We start from the raw sequence: 22,529 nt of genomic DNA on the forward strand, positions 1-22,529 counted from the left end.
TTCAGCCACTTATACTACAAACACTTTACTTCAGACACTTATACTACAAACACTTTACTTCAGACACTTATTTACAAAGTTATGTTGACATACATGGATAATTTAGCTTAACTTATATACTGAGCTACATATGGTTAATGACATACACAGATACACTCATTTACATAATCATTTACATATACACTCATTTACATAGTCATTTACATATACACTCATTTACATAATCATTTACATATTAACTAACAAACTCGAGTAAATTTTCACTCATATCTACCTTGTATGGTTGTCTGATATACACATTCGTTATTAATTTACACACTCATTTACACCCTCATTTACATACTTATTTGCCGACTAATTTACACAATCATTTGCATACTCATTTACACAACCATTTACATACTCATTTACACCCTTATTTACACTCCTTTACACACACTAATTTACACCCGCATTTAAACACTAATTTACACCCGCATTTACACTAATTTACATCCTTATTTAAGTCTCATTTACACTCATTTACACACTTATTTACACCCGTATTTCTCATTTACATATTTTACACCCTCATTTACGCAACCATTTACACAATATGTTATGTGGCCGAGATAAGGAGCAAGTAACGCGATCATTATTATTACTACACGAGGGACAACAGGCAACACTAAGTAACGTAAATAACCAGAGTGATTGATGATGTCTGGTAGCCGGATGCCTTCCCTCCCTCTAGCTGGCCTCACTCCCTCCCTCTAGCTGGCCTCACTCCCTCCATCCCTCCCCTTTCTTCAGTCGACCTCCCTCTCCTTCCCCTCCCTGCCCTTCCCCTCCCTGCCCTTCCCCTCTCTCCTTCTCCTCTCTCCACCCTTCTCTACCTCCCTCAGCCAACCAAGCTAGGTCGTGGGATGGGATGGTGAGGGATTGGGGAGTGGGGAGTGAACATAAATGGGTTGGGGAAAGGGGAAGGGGAAGGGGAATTAAGGGAGTTAGGGATGATGTAAGTAGAGGATGGATGAGGGATTCAGGATAGGAGGAGGGTTGGATGTAGGGAGTGAGAGAAGGGAGGACCCACCTGACGAAGTTCTTACCTACGGAAATAACGCTGGGAATATACCTAACCTAACTACCTACCTTAAACCAACCAAACCCGACCCGACCCGACCCTGGACCTGACCCAACCCGACCAACCCAACGGAAAAAAATATTCCTAAAAAAAAAATTGGTTCACCACAGTACCCACCTGACGTAGTGATGTGGTCCCGACAGGTCCTGGACGCCGAGCTGGGTGTTGTGGCCTCCTGGCGAAGGTTTGCTCACCGTCTTAACATTCTCCTTCCTCCTCCTAGGCTGATATTTGTAGTCCGGGTACTCCTGCTTGTGCTTCCGACGGAGGTGATCGGCCCTCTCGATAAAGGGACGTTTCTGATCCTCCGTCATTCCCCTGTAGGAGGCAATAGGATACGTGGTGGTCAGGTGGAGATGGCTAGGAGATGTGGTGGTGAGGGGGTGGTGGCTAGATGTGGTGGTGAGGTGGGGGTGGCTAGGAGATGTGGTGGTCAGGTGGGGTGGCTAGGAGATGTGGTGGTGAGGTGGAGATGGCTAGGAGATGTGGTGGTGAGGAGAGGGTGTAGGTGTGAGGGAGAGGAGATGATAGACAGACAGACTGAGACAGACAGACAGACAGACAGAGAGAGACACCTGATCGTGAGGCTGTTGCGTCGGTCGTGAAGATGAGCTGAGTAGGAGATAGAGACGGAGATAATGGTGGTGTGGCGAGGGTGAGGGGGTGTAGCGAGGGTGTGGGTGAGGGGGTGTGGCGAGGGTGTGGGTGAGGGAAGAGAGATAACACAAGGAGACGTAGATAAGGAGACAGTAGTGAAGGTGTGGGTATGTAGTGGGCTAATCAATGGGCCGTAAAGAACCATACTCAAGATTATTATTATTATTATTGTTGTTGTTGTTATTATTGTTATTTTTATTATTTTTGTTATTATTATTATTATTATTATATATATATATATATTTTTTTTTTTTTATTGTTATCATCATCTCACCCATTTTCTCTATCCTTTATTTAAGCTTAAGTATAATTCATGATTGCATATGTAAATTAGGTCTATACCAGAATGCAAATGACATAAAAACATATGACTGGTGGAAACTGCAGCGGACCATACTGAGCAGTCCCGTTTACACCCAACCCCTATTGCTCGTACATCCATCTAACCTATGTTTGAAGCTATCCAGCGTATTCGAGTTAATGATGATGTTTGTTAACTTGTTCCATTCATCCACTACTCTATTTCTAAACCAATGTTTACCTATCTCGCGCCTAAATCTAAATTTGTCTAATTTAAAACCATTGTTACGAGTTCGCTCCTGGTTTGATAGTTTGAGTTCCTCTGTTTTATCACCTTTGTTTAGCTCTGACTTCCATTTCTACACCTCTATCAGGTCGCTCCTCACTCTACGTCTCTCGAGGGAGTGCAAATTAAGATGCTTTAACCTGTCTCTGTATTCAGGGTTCCTAATGCCAGGGATTAGTCTTGTCATTCTCCTCTAAATTCTTTCCAAGGATTCTATATCCATTCTGTAATACGGTGACCAGATCTGAACTGCGTAATCCAGGTGAGGTCTCACAAGCGCAAGCTATAGATTTAGGATGACCTCGCTAGTCTTGTAACTAACACTCCTTTGTATGAACCCAAGTACTTTGTTAGCCTTGTTTCGAGCAAATACACATTGATTACTTGGTTTAAGATTAGGTCTACACCAGTATGCATTAAGCCTATACCAGTATGCAAATTAGGCCTAATACACTAGCTTTCAGATGCTTTTTACAGCACTCCAAATACCAAAAAGATAACGCTTATCAGGTAGTCACTCCGCACCTTTATCTACGTTATCAAGGGCTCAAGGGCTTACTCTGGCTTCCACGAAATACGCATAACCCCTTCCTGACAGTGTACGGATCACGTGAGAGTCCTGTGTTAGTGTTGGCTCTTGGTGGATTATACCTGTGTTTGTGTACTGCCGGTATTAATCTACACCTGTAACATAACTCCAGCCAATACCCCCATTCCCACCACCCCACCCCACCCCCCCTCCTAAAAAAAACAACAATATGGGACATTCCTTTTCAACTAGGGGCAGCGGAAAATGTCCCATCACAAGACTAATGCCTTCTCGTGTCCTTCACTTGCGCAAAAAAAAAAAAAATACGTCTAGCGGTGATGGCGGCGCTCACCAAAAACAGCAGACAATCGCTATGCGTGTGTCCCCCCGCTGCGCACTACTGACACACACACACACACACACACACACACACGTACGCTTCAAGCTCAAGCTGCGGTGTGCTGAAAGCTTATCTGATTGTATGGTTTTAGTTAATTTAAGGGATAATGAATAAAGCAAAAGGATTATTTAAAAATGAAAAATTGGCGTCGACGGAAAAGACGATTGGAATTTTATTAACATAAAATGTAGTTTGAAAATACTATTAAAATAACCAGGTGTTAATACAGGTGTTTGCCCGTACAGGTGTTAATGAGTTTCAGGTAATGACTTATATTATTAGTTAAGAAGACGATTTATTGTATATTATTTATTTTTATTCTGATGTTGATGTTCCGAGTTTTATTAATTTAATTTTAATATCCTTCCTTCCTTCCTTCCTTCCTTCCTTGCTTCCTTCCTTCCTTCCTTCCTTGCTTCCTTCCTTCCTTTCCTCTTTCCTTCCTTCCCTCTTTCCTTCCTTCCTTCCTTCCCTCATTCCTTCCCTCTTTCCTTCCTTCCCTCATTCCTTCCTTCCTTCCTTCCTTCCCCCTAACAACCACCTTTAAGTTTTCTATATTAGCGCATGCGCAGTGAGGGGTCGGCGCCTGATGTATGGGTGACTTCACGAGCCTCGTCTCACGGTCTGCCAGCCAAGATTAATTGATAGGGGGAAGGGGGACTGTGTTCTTCAGGGGTCACCGTTAATGAGGGAGGGACTGTATTCTTCAGGGGGTCACCGTTAATGAGGGGAGGGCTGTGTTCTTCAGGGGTCACAGGGAGCTGTGTTCTTCAGTACCGTTAATGAGGGAGGGCGCTGTGTTCTTCAGGGGTCACCGTCAATGAGGGGGAGCTGTGTTCTTCAGGGGTCATGTGAGGGGAGCTGTGTTCTTCAGGGGGTCACCGTTAATGAGGGAGCTGTGTTCTTCAGAGTCACCGTTAATGAGGGGAGCTGTGTTCTTCAGGGGTCACCGTTAAATGAGGATCTCTCTTTCCTCCCTCTCTCTCCCTCGTTTCTTCTCCTTCTCCCTCTCCCTCCCTCCCTTCATAGTGTAGCCCCCACCCCGTTACATCTCCCCTCTCCTCCTTCCCCACCCTCCTTCCCCACCCCTCCCTTCCCTTCCCCACCCACTCCCTTCCCACCACTCCCTTCCCCCCACCCACTCCCTTCACCTCTCATTGCCTCATCTTTCCCCTTTCATCTCTTCCTCCTCTCTCCCTTCCTCCCCCTCCCTCCCTACTGTCCTGCTATTGGGATATTGATATTTACAAGGCAGACACAACGGACATTATTAGACATGTTGATATTTCCTGTTGTCTGAGAGAGAGAGAGAGAGAGAGAGAGAGAGAGAGAGAGAGAGAGAGAGACCACAGGTGTGTTTGTAACATAATCATAAAACCTGGTTGTAAAACACTCTACAAGTCAAGTCAGGTCAGTGTTTGTGTGTGTGTGTGACCTGGAACTATTAAGTGGTGTATTATAAACGTTTTTTTTTTATATAACCCGTATCTATAAAATCAGGTCACAAAACATTTAAGTTGGGTCATTGCCTCAATGTGACCCGGATTTATTAATGACACAGATTAGTATGTAGGTCACGTCCAGCTAAAACGCCTTTCTGTGGCCTGGATCTGTTAGCGAGATATTTCCCGGTCCTGTAAACCCGTGTGACCGCCATCTGTAAATAAGAATCTTTATTTTCTCACGGTAAACAGATGCTAAAGATATCAAAAGTCCTTCCCCTTATACGTGTGATATCGAGCTAATGGTTATCCTATGGGTTTGTATTGTAAGGAAGATATCAATGGGTTATCCTATGCGTTAGACAGATTAGCCCATAGCTTAAATAAACGATATCAGGGTCTCGATAGCGTCCCCTCCACCCTAATTGTTCTTCACGCGATATCAAAATGAACCTCGATAGCATCAAGCAGTTCAGTTTATATACGAAAGATATTATTCATGTTAATTTTCCATTATTCACGATAGCACTCCTCCACGATAGTACCTAAGGGTTATCGTATTCAGGGAAGATATCAGGTTAAGAAGTTTCCAAGATGTCAGGCAAGACATCTAAGATTGCCGCTATAATTGGGCGACCAAAAGATATTATTCATGTTAATTTTCCATTATTCACGATAGCACTCCTCCACGATAGTACCTAAGGGTTATCGTATTCAGGGAAGATATCAGGTTAAGAAGTTTCCAAGATGTCAGGCAAGACATCTAAGATTGCCGCTATAATTGGGCGACCAAGGTGGGGCTGGGAGCTGGGCGCCTTAGTATCGCAATTATTTCCTGAGAGCGTGAGGGAGGGTGGGAGGGAGGAGGGGAGGAGAGGTGGGGAGGGAGGAGGGGAGGGAGGGAGGGAGGGAGGAGGAGGGGAAGGAGAGAGGGGAGGAGGCAAGAAGAGAGGGAGGGAGGAGGGAGAGAGAGAGGGAAGGGAAGGGGAAGGAGGGGTTGGAGGGAGGGAGATATGAGGAGGGGAAGGTGGGTTGGGAGGAGAAAAGAAGGGAAGGATGGAGTGGGTTTGGAGGGTGGTGGGGAGGAGGGGGGACAAGGAGGGAGTGGCCCTGGCCAGCGACTTGGTGTTGTTGTTGACGACCATGGCGCACCTGTGACTGAGGGAGCGCCACTGTCGGCAGAAGGCGGGCGAACGATCGACCGTATGGCGTAGATAATTAGAGTTTGGAGGAGGAAAATGTCAGGCACTAGATTGCTCGTGTTGGCGATGTTGTATGGTAAGAGGAACGTCACTGCAGACAGAAGATAGGCGGCGAATCGATCGCCAGGCGTAAGTTATCGAAAGTTGGGGGAAATGCCAGGCGCTTGATTGCTCGTGTTGTACAAGGAGCACCAGCGCAGGCATTAGGCTGACGAACATACGCCTTAAGTAACTCCCATCGCTTGTCAGTGCATGAAACGTCAGGCAGTTGATTGCTCGTGGTGGCGCTGTGACGGGACTGAGTGGTGGCAGGTGGAGGCTGGCTGGCCACGGTAAGTGTTGGGAGGATCAATCGTTATGGTATATGTATATTAAACCCTCTGTACGTGTATACATCCGCAGGTATACATACACAGCTAAAATAAATATATAGACACATGTATAAGTTTACACGTGCATGTAATTATAAATTTGGATTGATGTAACAGTATATGAGAGATACAGATTATGATTTACAGTAAACAGATAGACAGACGAGGAGATAGATTAGTAGACAGATATAACAGACAGAGGCTAATGTTTATATAATTTATAGTTTATATACGTGAGTCTTTATATTACATGGTATATCATTAACTCTCTCTCTCTCTCTCTCTCTCTCTCTCTCTCTCTCTCTCTCTCTCTCTCGATGCTGCAACACGAAACAGATTGCAGTGGTTGCAGAGAATGCCAATTACCATATTACATGCAAGACATCACTCAGGTATTCAACAGGTGATTAAGTTCGTGTATGCCAACAGCGATATGCCAACACTCACCACCTCCCCTTCCCCTCCCCCTTCTCCCTTCCCTCCCCCCGGCCCAATCACTTCTCTTCATCCACAAGCAAAGATTCCATTCAGGGGAGAGAAAAGAGACGGGGGGAGAGAAAAGAGACGGGAGGAGAAGAAGAGAAGACGGGCATTGAAGAGATCTGTCAAGCGAGAATCAATGGTAGAACTGAGAGAAAAATGAGAGGTGAGGGAGAATGGCTCAAGATATCGAGGCCAGGCATGACACGAGTGGGGGTTAGTCTTGGTGAGTCAGTTGTGGTGGGTCGGTCTTGGTGAGTCGGTCTTGGTGAGTCAGTTGTGGTGGGTCGGTCTTGGTGAGTTAGTCTTGGTGAGTCAGTTGTGGTGGGTCGGTCTTGGTGAGTTAGTCTTGGTGAGTCAGTTGTGGTTCAGTTGTGGTGGTGGTTAGTTGTGGTGGGTCGGTCTTGGTCTTGTGTGTCTTAGAGTCAGTTGTGGTGGGTCGGTCTTGGTGGGTTAGTTGTGGTGGGTCGGTCTTGGTGAGTTAGTCTTGGCAGTCAGTTGTGGTGGATCGGTCTTGGTGGGTTAGTTGGTGGGTCGGTCTTGGTGGGTTAGTTGTGGGGTCTCAGAGTCTTGGTGAGTCAGTTGTGGTGGGTCGGTCTTGGTTAGTTGTGGTGGGTCGGTCTTGGTGAGTTAGTCTTGGTGTGGTGAGTCAGTTGTGGTGGGTCGAATTGGTGGGTTAGTTGTGGTGGGTCGGTCTTGGTGGTTAGTCAGTCTTGGTGAGGTCAGTGGGTGTTGTGGTGGGTCGGTCTTGTGAGTCAGTTGTGGTGAGTCGGTCTTGTGGGTTAGTTGTGGTGGGTCAGTTCGGTCTTGTGGGTTAGTTGTGGTTTGGGTCGGTCTTGTTGTGGTGGGTCGTCTTGGTGGTTAGTCTTGGTGGGTCTTGGTGGGTCGTCTTGTGAGTTAGTCTTGTGGTGGTCAGTTGTGGTGGGTCGGTCTTGGTGGGTTAGTTGTGGTGGGTCGGTCTTGGTGGGTTAGTTGTGGTGGGTCGGTCTTGGTGAGTTAGTTGTGGTGGGTCGGTCTTGGTGAGTTAGTCAGTCTTGGTGAGTCGGTTGTGGTGGGTCGGTCTGGTGGGTTAGTTGTGGTGGGTCGGTCTTGGTGGGTTAGTCTTGGTGGAGTTGTGTGGGTCAGTTGTGGTGGGTCAGTCTTGGTGAGTTAGTCAGTCAGATGAATCGGGTTCGGGTGGTCGGTGGGTTAGTCTTGGTGGGGTTAGTTGTGGTGGGTCGATCTTGGTGGGTTAGTCTTGGTGAGTCAGTCGTGGTGGGTCGGTCTTGGTGAGTCAGTTGTGGTGAGTCGAAACGAAATTGGTAAGTGAGGAAAATGAGACGAAAATAGAGGAAAATGACTTTGTAAGTTTAGACATGAAAGAGAAAATGAAAACAAAACAAAAAATAGTGAATAAACCAGAAAAAAGACAAAGCCAATTATCAGACATAATGATTGAAGAAGAAAATGATGATGATTGAATGTGAGGGAGAGATGACAAGAAGAGGAGCAGGGTGTTGACTCTAGGTACGACACTCCTCCCCATCCCCTCCTCCTCTTCTCCCTCCTCATCCTCTTCCTCTTCCTTCATTTTCCTCTTCTCCTCCACTTCCCTCTTCTCTTCCACTTCCCTCTCCTCCACTTCCCTCTCCCCTCCGCCTCCTGCCCCCTTCTCTATCTCACATGTATCGTGCAACCTTTGGATCCCCCACCTTCCCTCCTCCCCCCTAACCCCTCCTCCTTACCCCTGCTCCTCCTGTTGCCCACCCCCTCACCAAATGCTCGACACTTGTGACTAACAGTATACAAGGTCGTGGCGGCTAGTGGCGGCTGCGGCTAGTGGTGGCGGCTGCGGCTAGTGGCGGCGGCTGCGGCTAGTGGTGGCGGCTGCGGCTAGTGGTGGCGGCTGCGGCGGCCAGTGAGTCAATATAACTGGGACGCACCTACGTTTGTCCAGGACTCCTTGCAAAAACTCTCCCTCACCGACCCTGGAGCCTGACCCAAGTCTCAGCGATACTTAGGGTAGACTTCTCTCCTCACTCACACGTAACTCTCCTGACACACACACACACACGTCCAGTAGAGTCCTCTTAGCCGACACCGTATTTGACATCGTTAGATTATAAAGATGGTAGGTATTTATATCTCCAAATGGGGTCTTCAGGAGGAGGAGGAGGAAGAAGAAGGAAGGAGGAGGTAGAAGAGAGGACAAGATACAAACGTATGAACCTTAAAAAAAAAAAATATCCCAACCTGGTTCTTCTTTTCTTGCCTCTTCGATTGACGTCTTGGCTTCTGTCCACCGCTGTCTCACATTTCATTATCTTTTTTCTTTTTTCCTTTCTTTTTTTCTCTTTTTTTTATTTACGAGTCGTAAGATTTTTTCTTCTTCTGGGTTTTGTTTATGTAAGAAAGAGGGATTTTTTTTTTATTCAGTTCAGGGATTATGTTCCCCTGGACGACCGCTGATGCTTCGTTGGGATTTTTATGTAATTTAGGGAGGAGGAAGAGGCGGAGGAGGAGGAGGAGGAGGAGGAGGAGGTTTGATATGGAGTAGCTTAAACTTGCTTTTGTGTTTAACAGTTTGGTGGTGATATGAGAGAGAGAGAGAATATTAAGTACACTACCTTGGCTTAAAATTCTCCAGACAATGACTAATCAACTCACCCATATTCTCTCTTCATTTCCTTATTTACAAACACAAACTTGAACAATAACATTAAACAAACACCAATATAAACAATAACACGAATTAAGATCATCAACAAAACTCGTAAAAAAATCGTATATTAACCAGTTATATTAAGAATAGTTCAAATACCTATTGAATATTTTAACACGTACGATGAGTTGCGACAAAATCAATAGAAGAAACTGAATAGATGAGTTACCCCTTCTCTCCACCACCCAGACGCCGCTCTTCGGTCTACTGATGTGACAGGCGATACATTACACCGTGTTTGGTAATTCAAGGGTAAACGGGACAGAAATTCTTCTCCGGGTTACTTTTTTTGTGTGTTGGTAATAGTAACATAACAGCAACCACGCGCTACAGGGGGGGAGGAGGGGTAGTGGGGAGAGGAGAGGAGAAGAGAGGTAGGGTGGGGGAGGAAAGGAGAAGAGGAAGGGTGAGATAGGAGACGAGACGAGACAGTGGAGAGGGAGGACAGGACAGGACAGGAGAGGAGAGGAGAGGAAGAAGCGTGGAGGGAGGGAGGGGAAAGGATAGGAGGGGTAGGGAGGGGGGTAATCTATTACTGAATGTTTGAGGAGCCAACAGTAACAGCGCGAGAGACAAAACCCGGCCTTTAGGTACACATCCGGTGGTCTTCATGTCAAACTGTGTTGGTCACCCTCACACAACCACAAAAAACGAAGGCGTGTGTCACAGAAAAAATCGGAAGAGTTCGATGGTAGAGAGAGAGAGAGAGAGAGAGAGAGAGCGAGCAATCAATTGTTTCGCGATTAAGGAAAGAAACAAACAAAAATCAAACTATTTTCCTTCTTTTTTTCACCATAATAATTTTTCCCAAGCGTCATATCGCTATGATCATTATAAAGTTCTTGTACCTGTATTTTTACCTGTATTTCTTAATTAATTAGACGAGATGAGGAGATGACAATTACAGGAATGTTTTTGTTGTGAAATATTATCCCAGGATGGATTTAAGAAACTGACAGAGAAGGAGTTTTTGTGTTTTTGTTTTGTTATTTAAAGAGAAGGGGGGGGATTAAGGAAGACGGAGGAGGGAGGTGTAGGATGGGTTTGTTTACGTAGGATGTGAAGGATGACGCGCATAGGAGTCGAGATAATTCGGATCCTATTTAAAGGGATTTATTTTTAAATTTGATTAAAGTTGAATGTTTAGGTAATTTATTGTGTGAGTATCTAAGTGTAATTTGTTTTATATATAAGGAATCGAATACCACTTAAGTAGCTTCTGTTTAGGTACACAGAATCGAATACCACTTAAGTAGCTTCTGTTTAAGTACATAGAATCGAATACCACTGAGCATGGCCAGTGATGATGAATGTGTTTGGAGTATAAACGATCTGATAACCGCATGAAACCTCTTTTCTTAAGTGTATGGAATCGAACCCCACATACGCAAGATCTGTTTGGTGTATAAGCGATCTGATTCACTTATAACTTGTGTCTTAAATACTTAATCTCTTACCACGTACGTTCTGCTAAAATATAGGGAATCAAATACTACGTAATAGAGTGTTTTGGAGTATAAACGATTTGATATCCCTTGAAATATCTATAGAATCGAACCCTACCTTAAGAAGATTAACGTGGAGTATAAACGATTTGATATCACATAAAACAACCAAGATATATAGATACCAATCCTATCTATGGAGGATTTGTTTGAAGTATAAGCGATCTGAAGCCACAGAAATCATCCTAAATATGGGGGAATCGAATGCCACGTAAGGAGGTTTTTGTTTGGAGTATAAACGATCGGGTTCCTTATAGAGAGAAGGCGAGAGTATAAAGGGAATTGGATCTCATTAGTCACCAGAGAAGACCAGACAGGGGTGACGTTGATCATGTACTGGCTCTTGATGGTGTGGCTGATTATCGTGGGGACGAAAGAAGATGGAGGAAGGGGAAGATGAAGGGGAGGAAGAGGAAGGGGACGATGAAGGGGAGGAAGATGAAGGGGAAGAGGAGGAAGAGGAAGATGAAAGAAGGAGAAGATGAAGGGGAGGAAGGGGAAGATGAAGGGGGAGATGAAGGGGGAGGAGAAAGAATATCATAAAGGTCAATAAAAAGATAAATTAAGTGTGTGTGTGTGTGTGTATAAAGAACCCGTTTTAGGGGATATGAACCCGAATTTAGAGATAATGAACCTGTTCTTATGGATAGGAAGGTACGAACCCACTGCTTCAAAACCACCAATGAATACAAAGACCTTCGAACATTGAAGCTTCGGGGGTTCGGAATCCGCTTCAGAGTCTCGGAATCAGCTTCATTGACTTAGAGACGTCCCCTATAAAACTCCCTCTCCCCACTTCAATTACCCCTCCCCACTTCAATTAACCCGAGACGTTTCGAATCACTTCCCAAAGTTTATTGACTCAGAGTCTCGAATATTTTTTTTCTTTACCCTTTTATGGCTCGCATGATTGACCTCCGTTGCCCATAGCTCTCGTGACACCCCCTTTTACCCTTACCCCTTAACCCTTCCCTTACCCCCCTGACCTCTGAACTTTGCCCCCTTTTTCGAGAGTGGGGGTAGGGATGGTGGAGGGTAAGGGGGTCAGGGGCTTCGGCGGTGACCCCTAACTGGATCGCTAGAGTTGGGGGCCTCGCTTCTCGGGATACGTGAATATTAAATAGGGTTTAAGGTTTACTCTGGAGACAGTTGGAAATGGGACCTTTAATGGCTCTTGGGGGGACATACATACATACATACATACATACATACATACATACATGCATACATACATACATACATAATTAAACACCTATATTTGTGAATGTATATGGATTTTTATTTTAAATATAAATAGTAAAAATAATTACAACTTTGTTAACTTAAATGCCGTAGTTAACTTAAGTGCCATAGTTAATTTAAGTGTCGAAGTTAATTTAAGTGTCGTAGTTAATTTAAGTGTCGTAGTTAATTTAAGTGTCGTAGTTAATTTAAGTGTCGTAGTTAATTTAAGTGCCGTAGTTTAACATTAACATTTAAGTTGTTTGTTTAAGGTAAGAAAGGAATGAAGGTTATTAGTGAACTTACGTGAACCAGAAACGGGCCGTAAATTATGGTAACATGAGAGTTATTTATTGTCTGTTTAACTACGTGAGAGAGAGAGAGAGAGAGAGAGAGAGAGAGATACAGAAAAAAGAGTGAGAAGAGAGAGATATAATAAGAAATAAGTGCGTAAAGGTATAGTGAGAAAGAGAGATTGAAAGGAGGTAGGTTTAAATGAGAGAGAGGAGGGGAAGTAGAAGGAATTGGGAAGTAGAGGGAGGAGATAAGGTTAGAGAGAGAGAGAGAGAGAGAGAGAGAGAGAGAGAGAGAGAGAGAGAGAGAGAGAGAGGATTTAGACGATGCTAAGAGATCAGATAAACAACAATAAAAAAAACAAAAAACAAATAACCTTTAACAAAAACAAGAGAATAACGAAAAGAATAACACACAATAACAATAACAAGATCCCCAGAACATGAATCAACCAAATGTAAACACACACACACACACACACACACACACACACACACAAGGCAAGATATGTGTATGATGGTTACACCTTCGGCCATTGTCCCGTCAGTACAACCAGCTGCAGTACAGGTGGTTGGGGAGCGTTACATACACGACGACGGCTCCTTGAATATACCAGCTGTCTCTTGACCAACGCCATCTTTGTCTTACAGATTGGTGGTGGGTATTGGAGTCAGTCTAGTTGTGTTTAATAGACGAGGGTAAAAACTTTCCTACTTTTCTTCTTTTCTTTTCTTTCTTTTCTCTCTCTCTCTCTCTCACCGGTGCTGTTGAACCCGTGGGCTGGCTGTGTTGGTGGACTTAATTAAACACAAGAACGTGAAAACTTTAAACAAACAAAAAAGAAATATAAAGCAAAAAAAATGAGGCTAATCTTGCTAGGGTTCACATTACGCTGAGTCAAGGTGAGAGAAGGAGTGGGACGTTCTTTCTCTCTCTTTATCTCTCACCCCCCCCCTTTCTCTCTATCTCAAAATAATTCCACCAAAATCTTCGTAGTAATCGTCACAGAGGTCGAGATTAAGAAATTCCTAGCCTTCTGACGTCATATCTAACGTAAACAAACTTAATTAACTCACTTTCTCTCAGTGGTATTTAGGACCGTGTGTGTGTGTGGATCTTAGTGCGACTGAAAGTTTTGATTTCCCGAGTCTCAGAAAACATATAACCCTCAGCTAAGTTTATGAAATAACTAAAAATTATATATCTTGTCTTACTTTTCACGTAAATAAATTCAATATTTCTCAGTGGGATTATAGGAGCCTTATGATTATGAATCTTAGTACAACTGAAGATTTTATTTTCCCGCATCTTAAAACATGTCACGTAAATAAATATAGTATCTTTCAGTGGGATTAGGAACCTTATGTTTTGGGTCTTAGTGCGACTGAAGGTTTTTTTTATCTCTCACTCTGTCTTATCAAAATATATTATTATCCTCTGCTAATCCAAGTTATCGGGACGTAAAACTCCCCTCGTAAACAGATCCAGTTTCAGCTTGCACTGTCAGAAACTAATGTTTTGTTTGGATCTTAGTGCCACTGAGAATAAGCTCCCTAGGCCAACTATTTCCCCTTCGTTATTACAATCTCTTTCTTTCAGTGGTATCAGACCCCGTTGTTTTGACTCCCGTTGCAACTGAAAATGCCCTCACTTTTATTACCAATTGCTAAAGGAAACTTGAATAAAAATCTTTCCCCACGTTACTTAACTCTCTTAAACAAGTTAATATCTTTCAGTGGAATCAAGAACCAGTGTTTTGGATCCTGTTGTTACTGAGAATAACCTCCCCTCACCCTTATTAAGACCAATTCGTAGAAATTGAAATACAACCCGAGTCACTCAGCACACGTAAACAAACTCGGCCATTATTTTCAGTGGAATCAGGAACCAGTGAAGGGATTTTAGTGCGACTGAGATTAATCTTCTTTAATCTCACTGTGAAATACTTCCAGAAATTTTAAATAATAATAAACCCCCCACGTACCCAGCACACGTAAACAAGGACATTATTTTCAGTGGGATGAGGTACCGGAGTGTTGTGGACTCTGGTGGATGTGAAGGTTTGCTCCCTCACGTATCAGAGAATATCAGTCCGTGCTACAGGCGAACTCCGTGGTCGACCGTGACCACCTGTGACCCCGGTCTCTTAAAACAGCCATACAACCCCCCCACACACACACACACACGGAGGAAATGCTGTTTTTCTTCTTTGTTCCGTATTCGTAAATTTTGACAGCGTTCGAATTTGTTTATTTTATTTATTTATTTTTTGTTTATTTATTTGTAGTCGTGTTTTTTTTTTGGGGGAGGGGGTGATACCTAGAATACCATAATTTCAGGTATTATATAACTAGATCTGTGGTACCTAATGCAGTTTTTTTTCGGTACCTAATGCAGTTTATCGGTACCTAATGCAGTTTATCGGTACCTAATGCAGTTTATCGGTACCTAATGCAGTTTTTTGGTACCTAATGCAGTTTATCGGGACCTAATGCAGTTTTTCGGTACCTAATGCAGTTTTTTTGGTACCTAATGCATCTTCTCGGTACCTAATGCAGCTTCTCGGTACCAAATGAAGTTTTTTGGTACCTAATGCATCTTCTCGGTACCTAATGCAGCCTCTCGGTACCTAATGCAGCCTCTCGGTACCTAATGCAGCTTCTCGGTACCTAATGCAGCTTCTCGGTACCTAATGCAGTTTTTCCACCATAATGCCTCAGGTATGTGTGCCTGGTGTCGTGACCCTGCATAACACACATTGATTAGTATTCTTGCGACACTCACACCGACCCCACAGGTGTACTTTAGGCTACCACCATGTACACTCTGGTTGAGGTACATCACTATACAGGGGTGTAGGTTGATGTATACCTGTGTACTTCAATCTCAAACCTGGTACTCACTGGTTAAAGTACTTGTAACCTGAATTGATGTACTACTGTATAATGTAGTGTTGTATAAATACATCTTGCATTGTTATTCACTAGAGGTTGTTGTTGACTGTACGTTGAATTGAATTGAATTGAAACAGTTTATTTAGCGTTAAAAACACAGATACAGAGTGGATAATAATAACAATATTAACATGGCTGAGCCAGTTGAGAACCTGAGCTATTCTTAATGGCACCTGATATATACTATACATTTATCTCAAGGAAGTATTATGTAACATTTAGTATCATCTGGAATAGTACAATAGCATGGTGGTAATAAGAACATGTTACCACGGTTATCACTTCATCTGGAGTACAAACTGTGTGATGAAATTCTTACTATTGTATTATTGGGCAAAATCTGGCACTCTTTGACACCCCATGAGACGTTTGACACCGATTAGGAAAGATTTTGGCACCATTTAGTACAGAATTACCTCCCCTTAGCACTCTCAAACCCCCTTTGGCACTCTTGAATCGCCCTTCGTAGTCTTCAACCCCCTCCTCCCCCCTTCCCGTCACTCTTCAACCCCACCTTGGCACTCTCAACCCCCTTGGCCCCTTGGCACTACGTAGAAAATGGGTCTAATCAGGCGACGTTAGGCCTATGTGACACCTGATTGTGACCAGTCCCCAGGAGGGTGTTTAGGAGGAGGGAGGGAGGGGAGGGAGGGGAGGGGAGAGAAAAGGGTGAGGTGGGTGCCAGAGGGTATCTATTGAGGGTGACAAGCTAGTTGGGGTGAGGGAGGGGAGACATAGAAAGAAGAGGGAGGGAGTGGGGAGGAGATATGGGACGAATCAGGATGAGGTGGTTGGTAGAAGGATGGGGAGATTGTTAGTTGGGGTGGGGAGTGAGGGGAGACTAGGCAGGGAGGGAGGGGGGGAAGATTGATAGTGATGGGGAGAGATGACTGAAAAGTGAGGGAAACATCTGGAGGCCCACCCTCACTTACCTCCCCCAATCCTCCCTCCTTCATTCCTACTTACTTACAGCCCTCACAACTTTCCCTCACCCTCACAGTTTTCCCCCCCCACCCTTCAAACTTATCCTCCCCTTACTCCACGCCTTCTACCTCACTCCTCACCTTACCCCTCACACTTACCTTTCACCCCAACCCCCCCCTCACCCTCTCCATCGACCTCCCCACAGCCCCCCACCCTCGACCTCCCCCTCCCTCGACCCTCCCTCCCCCCGCCCCTCACAGGCCTAGACCAGCCAGATGGCCTTCCCGTGTTGGTGTTTATTATGTGAGGTGGAAAAGTGTATTTATGAGTGTAAGTTGACCCAGGGTCCTAAAAGTGCCATACCAGCATCCCCCACTATTAACACCCCCTATACCCCTAGTAATACCCTCATACCCTTAGTAATACCCCTATACCCCTAGTAATACATTATACCCCTAGTAATACCCTATACCCCCTAGTGTTACCTTATATCCCTAATTAATGCCCCTATATCCCTAGTAATACCCTATCCCCCTAGTAATCCCCTATGCCCCTAGTATTACCCTACCCCTAGTAATGCCTATCCCCTAGTAATACCCTATGCCCCTAGTAATGCCCTATACCCCTAGTAATACCTATCCCCCTAGTAATACCCTATACCCCTAGTATTCCCCTATACCCCAGTAATACCCTATGCCCCCTAATTCCCTATTCCCCTAGTGTGCCCTGCCCCTAAATTGCCCTATACCCCTAGTAATACCCTATACCCCTAATGCCCTATACCCCTGTGTGCCCCTGTACCCCTGTGCCTATGCCCTGTGTGCCCTATACCCTAGTAATGCCTATACCCCTAGTGTGCCCCCTATACCCCCCTAATGTGCCCCTATGCCCCTAATGTGCCCTATACCCCCCTAGTAATACCCTATACCCCTAGTGTGCCTTATACCCCTAGTAATACCCATATGCCCTAGTATTACCTATACCCCTAGTAATGCCCTATACCCCTAGTAATACCCTATACCCCTAGTATTACCCTATGCCCCTAGTAATACCTATGCCCCTAGTAATACCCTATACCCCTAGTATGCCCTATGCCCTAGTATTCCCTAATTGCCCTATAACACCTAAAGTGCCTCCCTAGTACCCCCTATAAGTAATGCCCCTTACCCCCTGTGTACCCATACCCCTAATGTGCCCCCATACCTAGTATCCTATACCCTAGTGTTAACCCCATACCCTAGTAATACCCCCCATAACCCCTAGTATTTTCCCATACCCCCTGTGTATACCCTACACCCCTAGTGTGCCCTGCCTATGTGCCTAGTAATCCCTACCTTTCATTGTTTGTGCCCTAGTATTCTATGCCCCCTAGTGTGCCTATGCCCCTACATCCAATACCCCTTAGTAATACCCTATACCCCTAGTGTTACCCCATACCCCTAGTAATGCCCCATACCCCTAGTATTACCCTATGCCCCCTAGTAATGCCCCCATACCCCCTAGTATTTTCATACCCCTAGTGTTACCCCCCACCCTAGTAATACCCCCATACCCCCTAGTACTACCCCCCTAGTACCCTATACCCCCTAATGTACCCTACCCTTTCAGTATTTACCCCCCATACCCCTAGTAATACCCCCATACCCCCTAGTAATACCCTATACCCCCTAATACCCTACCCCTTAGTAATACCCCCTAGTATTACCCCTCTTTACCCCTAGTAATACCCTTAGTAACCTTATAGTTAACACTATTTACACCCCTAGTATCCACTCTGTATCACCCCATAGTTACACCCCCTGTAGTTACACCCCTTAGTAACATAGTAACACCCCTTAGTAACACTTACATAGTTACTTATATTTACACCCCTTAGTAACTTTGCCAAGTACCCCTTAATGCTTTTGCCCCATAGTTACACCCCTTGTAACACTCAGTTACACCCCTTAGTAACTACCCCTCAGTAACCCTTAGTAACCCCATAGTTACCTTAGTAACACATAGTAACACCCCTTAGTAACACCCCCTCAGTAGCTCCCCTAGTACATACCACCACACCCCTGTAGTTACACTCATTATTCCCTTAGTAACACCCCCATAGTTACACCCCTTAGTAACACATAGTTACACCCTTAGCCAACACCCTAGTGTCAGACGGACGAACCACACACCATTGACTTTTTTCCTCTGTGTTGACAATTTTATTTCCCTTTCTCTCTTATGTCTATTTTCTTCAATTTCCTCTCCTCCTCTTCTTACCTTTCCTCTTCCTCTTCTATCTTCTGTCTCTTCCATCCTTGCCATTTTCTCCTCCCTTCTCCCCTTTTCTCTCTTCCCCTCTTTTCTCTTCTATCTCCTCCTCCTTCCTCTTCTCTTCTATTTCTTCCTTCCTTTTCCTCCCCCTCTCCTCCTCCTCCTCTTTCCTCCTCCTCCTCTTTCCTCCTCCTCTTAATCAACTGCACCTGCCACAACTGTAATGGATACCACTGACCTATTCCACCCCTTCCTCTCCTCTCCCTTCCTCCCCTTCTCTTCTCACTATCCTTTCCTCTTCTCCCTTCCTCTCCCCTCCTTCCTCCTACTTTCTCCCACCCCTCCTCCTCCCCCCCCCTCCCCCTCATGATCTGGGTCACGCGGTTTTGTCTTGGGTTTTGTGGGGTTTTATTGTGTTTTGTGAGTGTGCCTGGGTACGCGATGGGTAATGATGACGTCACAACTGATGACGTCACGAGGTAAACAAAAGATTGTGTGGTAATAATAATAATAATAATAATAATAATAATAATAATAATAATAATAATGATGATAATAATACCCTGTAATAATAATAATAACACGGGAGACAAGACCAGAGTCACACCAGCCACACTTATAAACACACTATTCTTACAGTAAAGTATTTAAGTGTTAAGTGCATGAATTTAAGTGGGTAGGGGACTCACTTATAGTCAACAATAACGAAAATGATGTGTAATAAAATAATATAATTGTGATTTTATTATTGGGGTATTTTATTTTATTATTGGGGTATTTTATTTTATTATTGGGGTATTTTATTTTATTATTGGGGTATTTTATTTTATTATTGGGTATTTTATTTTATTATTGGGGTATTTTATTTTATTATTGGGTATTTTATTTTATTATTGGGGTATTTTATTTTATTATTGGGTATTTTATTTTATTATTGGGGTATTTTATTTTATTATTGGGTATTTTATTTTATTATTGAAAAAAATACTTAAAATTATGTAGAATTTAAAATTTTTAGTTAATGTGTGATGTAAATACTACCCATGCTTGGTGTCTACTGCTTTATAAACACTAAATTTATCTTCATTTCTTCATCCAATTAAATTCTAATATCAGTAAAAATTATCATCAGTAAAATCCTTGGAAAACTAAATTTACGTGAATTAAATAAAACCTTTTCAGAATTTTAATTTACCCAATAAAACCTTTTGAAAACCCATGGGAACTTTGCGTCACTAGGAACAAACACCTTGAGTCATTTTGTTTATAACCTCTGCCATAATCACCCTCCCTGAATTGTTTACACCAAAATTGAGGCCAAACTCTTGAATAATTTTCCCTCCCTGGCGAGAATTGGTGACATATAGCAACTATCCCGCCATTACTTCTCAAAATATTTCATATATTCTATTTTTTTCTATAACTAATGATTCAAAAACATCTATGATACTAAAAACTGATATAAGATGACGTAAGAAGTATATTAAGACTGTGATAATTAGATAAGTTTTTATTTACCCGGAAAATAGAGAAATAATAGGAGAAATTATCGTACTTGAGTGAAAAATCTGTTCCCCAGCTGATTGACCTTCCCGCGTTATGGTTTAGTGCCGGTAAACATGAAAAGCGCGCCAGAAATTAGTACCTCATAAATTGGCGGGAAGTTTTGGGTAGGGAGAGAGAGAGGGGGGGAAAAGCGCGCCTAACTTGGGAGTCACATGTCGGCATCCGTCCATACGTTTCTTCTGGGGTCTAGTTACGTGGGGGTGATGCCGTGGAGGAGAGAGGGAGTTTATGCCGGTGTTGTGTTGATGGCTCTGGATTTTACGGGACTTTAAGAAGGAAAAAACAATTATATAATACTGTAGTGATTTTAAATTGTAGTTATTTTAAATTCCTCGCTTATGTTGATGTAGGTAGATTTTTTTTAGGGGGGGATGTATTTACTGAAATTAGATAAAATTATTTGCTTATGTTGATATTGGGGAAATATTGAATGTGTAGTATTAAAATCAGAGGAGATAACTCGCTTATATTACCGCAAATTACCCCCCACCCCCCCAAGAAAAACAATATTCATCGCTTATATTTCAAATTCTTTCATGTGGATATATTTCAAATTATTTCCATTGCCAAAAGGATTCAAATCATAGCTTTTACGATGACGTTGTATTTACATGGATGTTGTAATAGCGCTTGTGGCAGTAGAGGACGGTGAGGCGGGTAAACTGGTCCTGGTGTTGGTGGTGTAAGCGACCTCGACTGGCCACGACGCACCCTGGCTGGGAGTGCATTTTTGCCAAGTGACCTGTCGTCTGTCTATATACCTTAAGAAAAACATCTACCCACCATATTAACAGGATTCTTTAAACCCAAACAAACTCGTCAACTCATAAATCCCTAAAATAATTGTAATCCCGAGACAAAAGGATTAGTTTAAAGTAGGAAAAATAGAATTACTGACATGAAAATAATCCGGAATTCCTCTGGCCCGACATGGCATCTTGGGAGCTGACCATCTAAGAGCGGCGGGGCAACGATTGGTGCCATAAATTCAGTGGCACTTGTTAAATTTAGTGCCCCGGGTACCGCTGAATCGACATGTTATTACACAGCCAAGAAGGAACGTACCCCTCAAGGCCTTTAGTCAGGAGGGTAAGGGAGTGTCTGTATGCCCCTGTGTCTGGGTGTAATAGCGTTTTATGGTGAGGTATTAAGGCGCAGCAGATACCAAGAGCTTCCGGCCAGCGCTGGGGTAAAGTGCCACTACTTGAGGGTCTACTTCTACCTCTACTTCTCCAGGATTTTATGGTCTTATGAGCAGGAAATACCTCGTGTGTGTGTGGGGGGAGATTTGTAGGTCGTGTGTGTGTGTGTGTGTGTGTTTGTTGCATGTTTGTTTGCGTGTGTGGGGGGAATATGTAGGTCAGGTGTGTGTGTGGGTTATGAAGGTGGATCTATTTGTATGTTTGTGTGTTTGTGTACTGTATGTATGTATGTATGTATGTATGTAATGGTCAGCATGCTCGCCTTGCAATCGAGCGGACCCGGGTTCGATCCCCGGGCAGGGTGAGATTGTGGGCAAGTTTCTTTACGTCATTTGCCTCTGTCTACCCAGCAGTAATTGGGGACCTGGATGTTAATCGATTTGCGGATCATATTCCGGGGTAATGGTTAGCCAGTGCAGTTGACGAGTTGTCCGGTCTTCTAGGACTATTCCTTGACACTGGGTCATGTAACTCGTTAACTCAGGGTGTGGTTGTTGTGTTGGCGACAGCTTCTACAGCTCAAACAAATTCACGCCTAGGTGGCCGGCCATCCTCGTTACACAAGGGGCCACCATTATGTATGTGTATGTACCAATAAGAACCCACAGGTCTGTCCAAGTCAACTAATAAACCCCCAAAATAACATTAACATCATATTCACCAAAGTTAACGGGTCATTTTAACAACACACCATTAAGTTAAGTTAACCAGACACTCTCCACCCTTACCAGTGTTAAATACGACCCGCCAAGGATACCTGTGACTCTCCTAATTATTTACCCCGGTGCTGATGAGGTAGTAGTGATTATAATGTGTTTAAATCTGGGGAGGAAAAATATTCATCGTATTTACAACAAACTTCAGGATTCGAGTTAGAAAGTATAGTTTGCCCTTTCACCTCCACTCCCAAACACTCCCTTTCACCTCCACTCCCTCTCTATGCCACCCACTCCCTCTCTATGCCACTCACTCCCTCTCACACCTCCACGTCTCACTCGTACCCCCACCCCTTTCCTCTTTCACCCTCACTCCCTCCCTATCCCACCCACTCCCTCCCTATCCCACCCACTCCCTCCCTATCCCACCCACAACCTTCCTAACCCCACCCACAACCTCCCT

General features: G+C 43.9%; 1 protein-coding gene across 2 annotated transcripts in view; it reads right to left on the reverse strand.

Annotated features, from left to right (window-relative positions):
* LOC121875459 (transcription factor SOX-8-like) overlaps positions 1-22,529 on the reverse strand; it is a 44,199-nt gene that overhangs the window by 5,916 nt on the left and 15,754 nt on the right. For both annotated transcript variants that reach the window (XM_042380027.1, XM_042380026.1), the window contains exon 3: positions 1,241-1,441. In XM_042380027.1, the coding sequence (XP_042235961.1) occupies positions 1,241-1,441 (201 nt within the window). The remainder of the gene's footprint in view (positions 1-1,240; positions 1,442-22,529) is intronic.

The sequence above is a fragment of the Homarus americanus genome, unplaced genomic scaffold, assembly GCF_018991925.1.
Source record: "Homarus americanus isolate GMGI-L3 unplaced genomic scaffold, GMGI_Hamer_2.0 scaffold12899, whole genome shotgun sequence".
Taxonomy (NCBI): Eukaryota; Metazoa; Arthropoda; class Malacostraca; order Decapoda; family Nephropidae; genus Homarus; species Homarus americanus.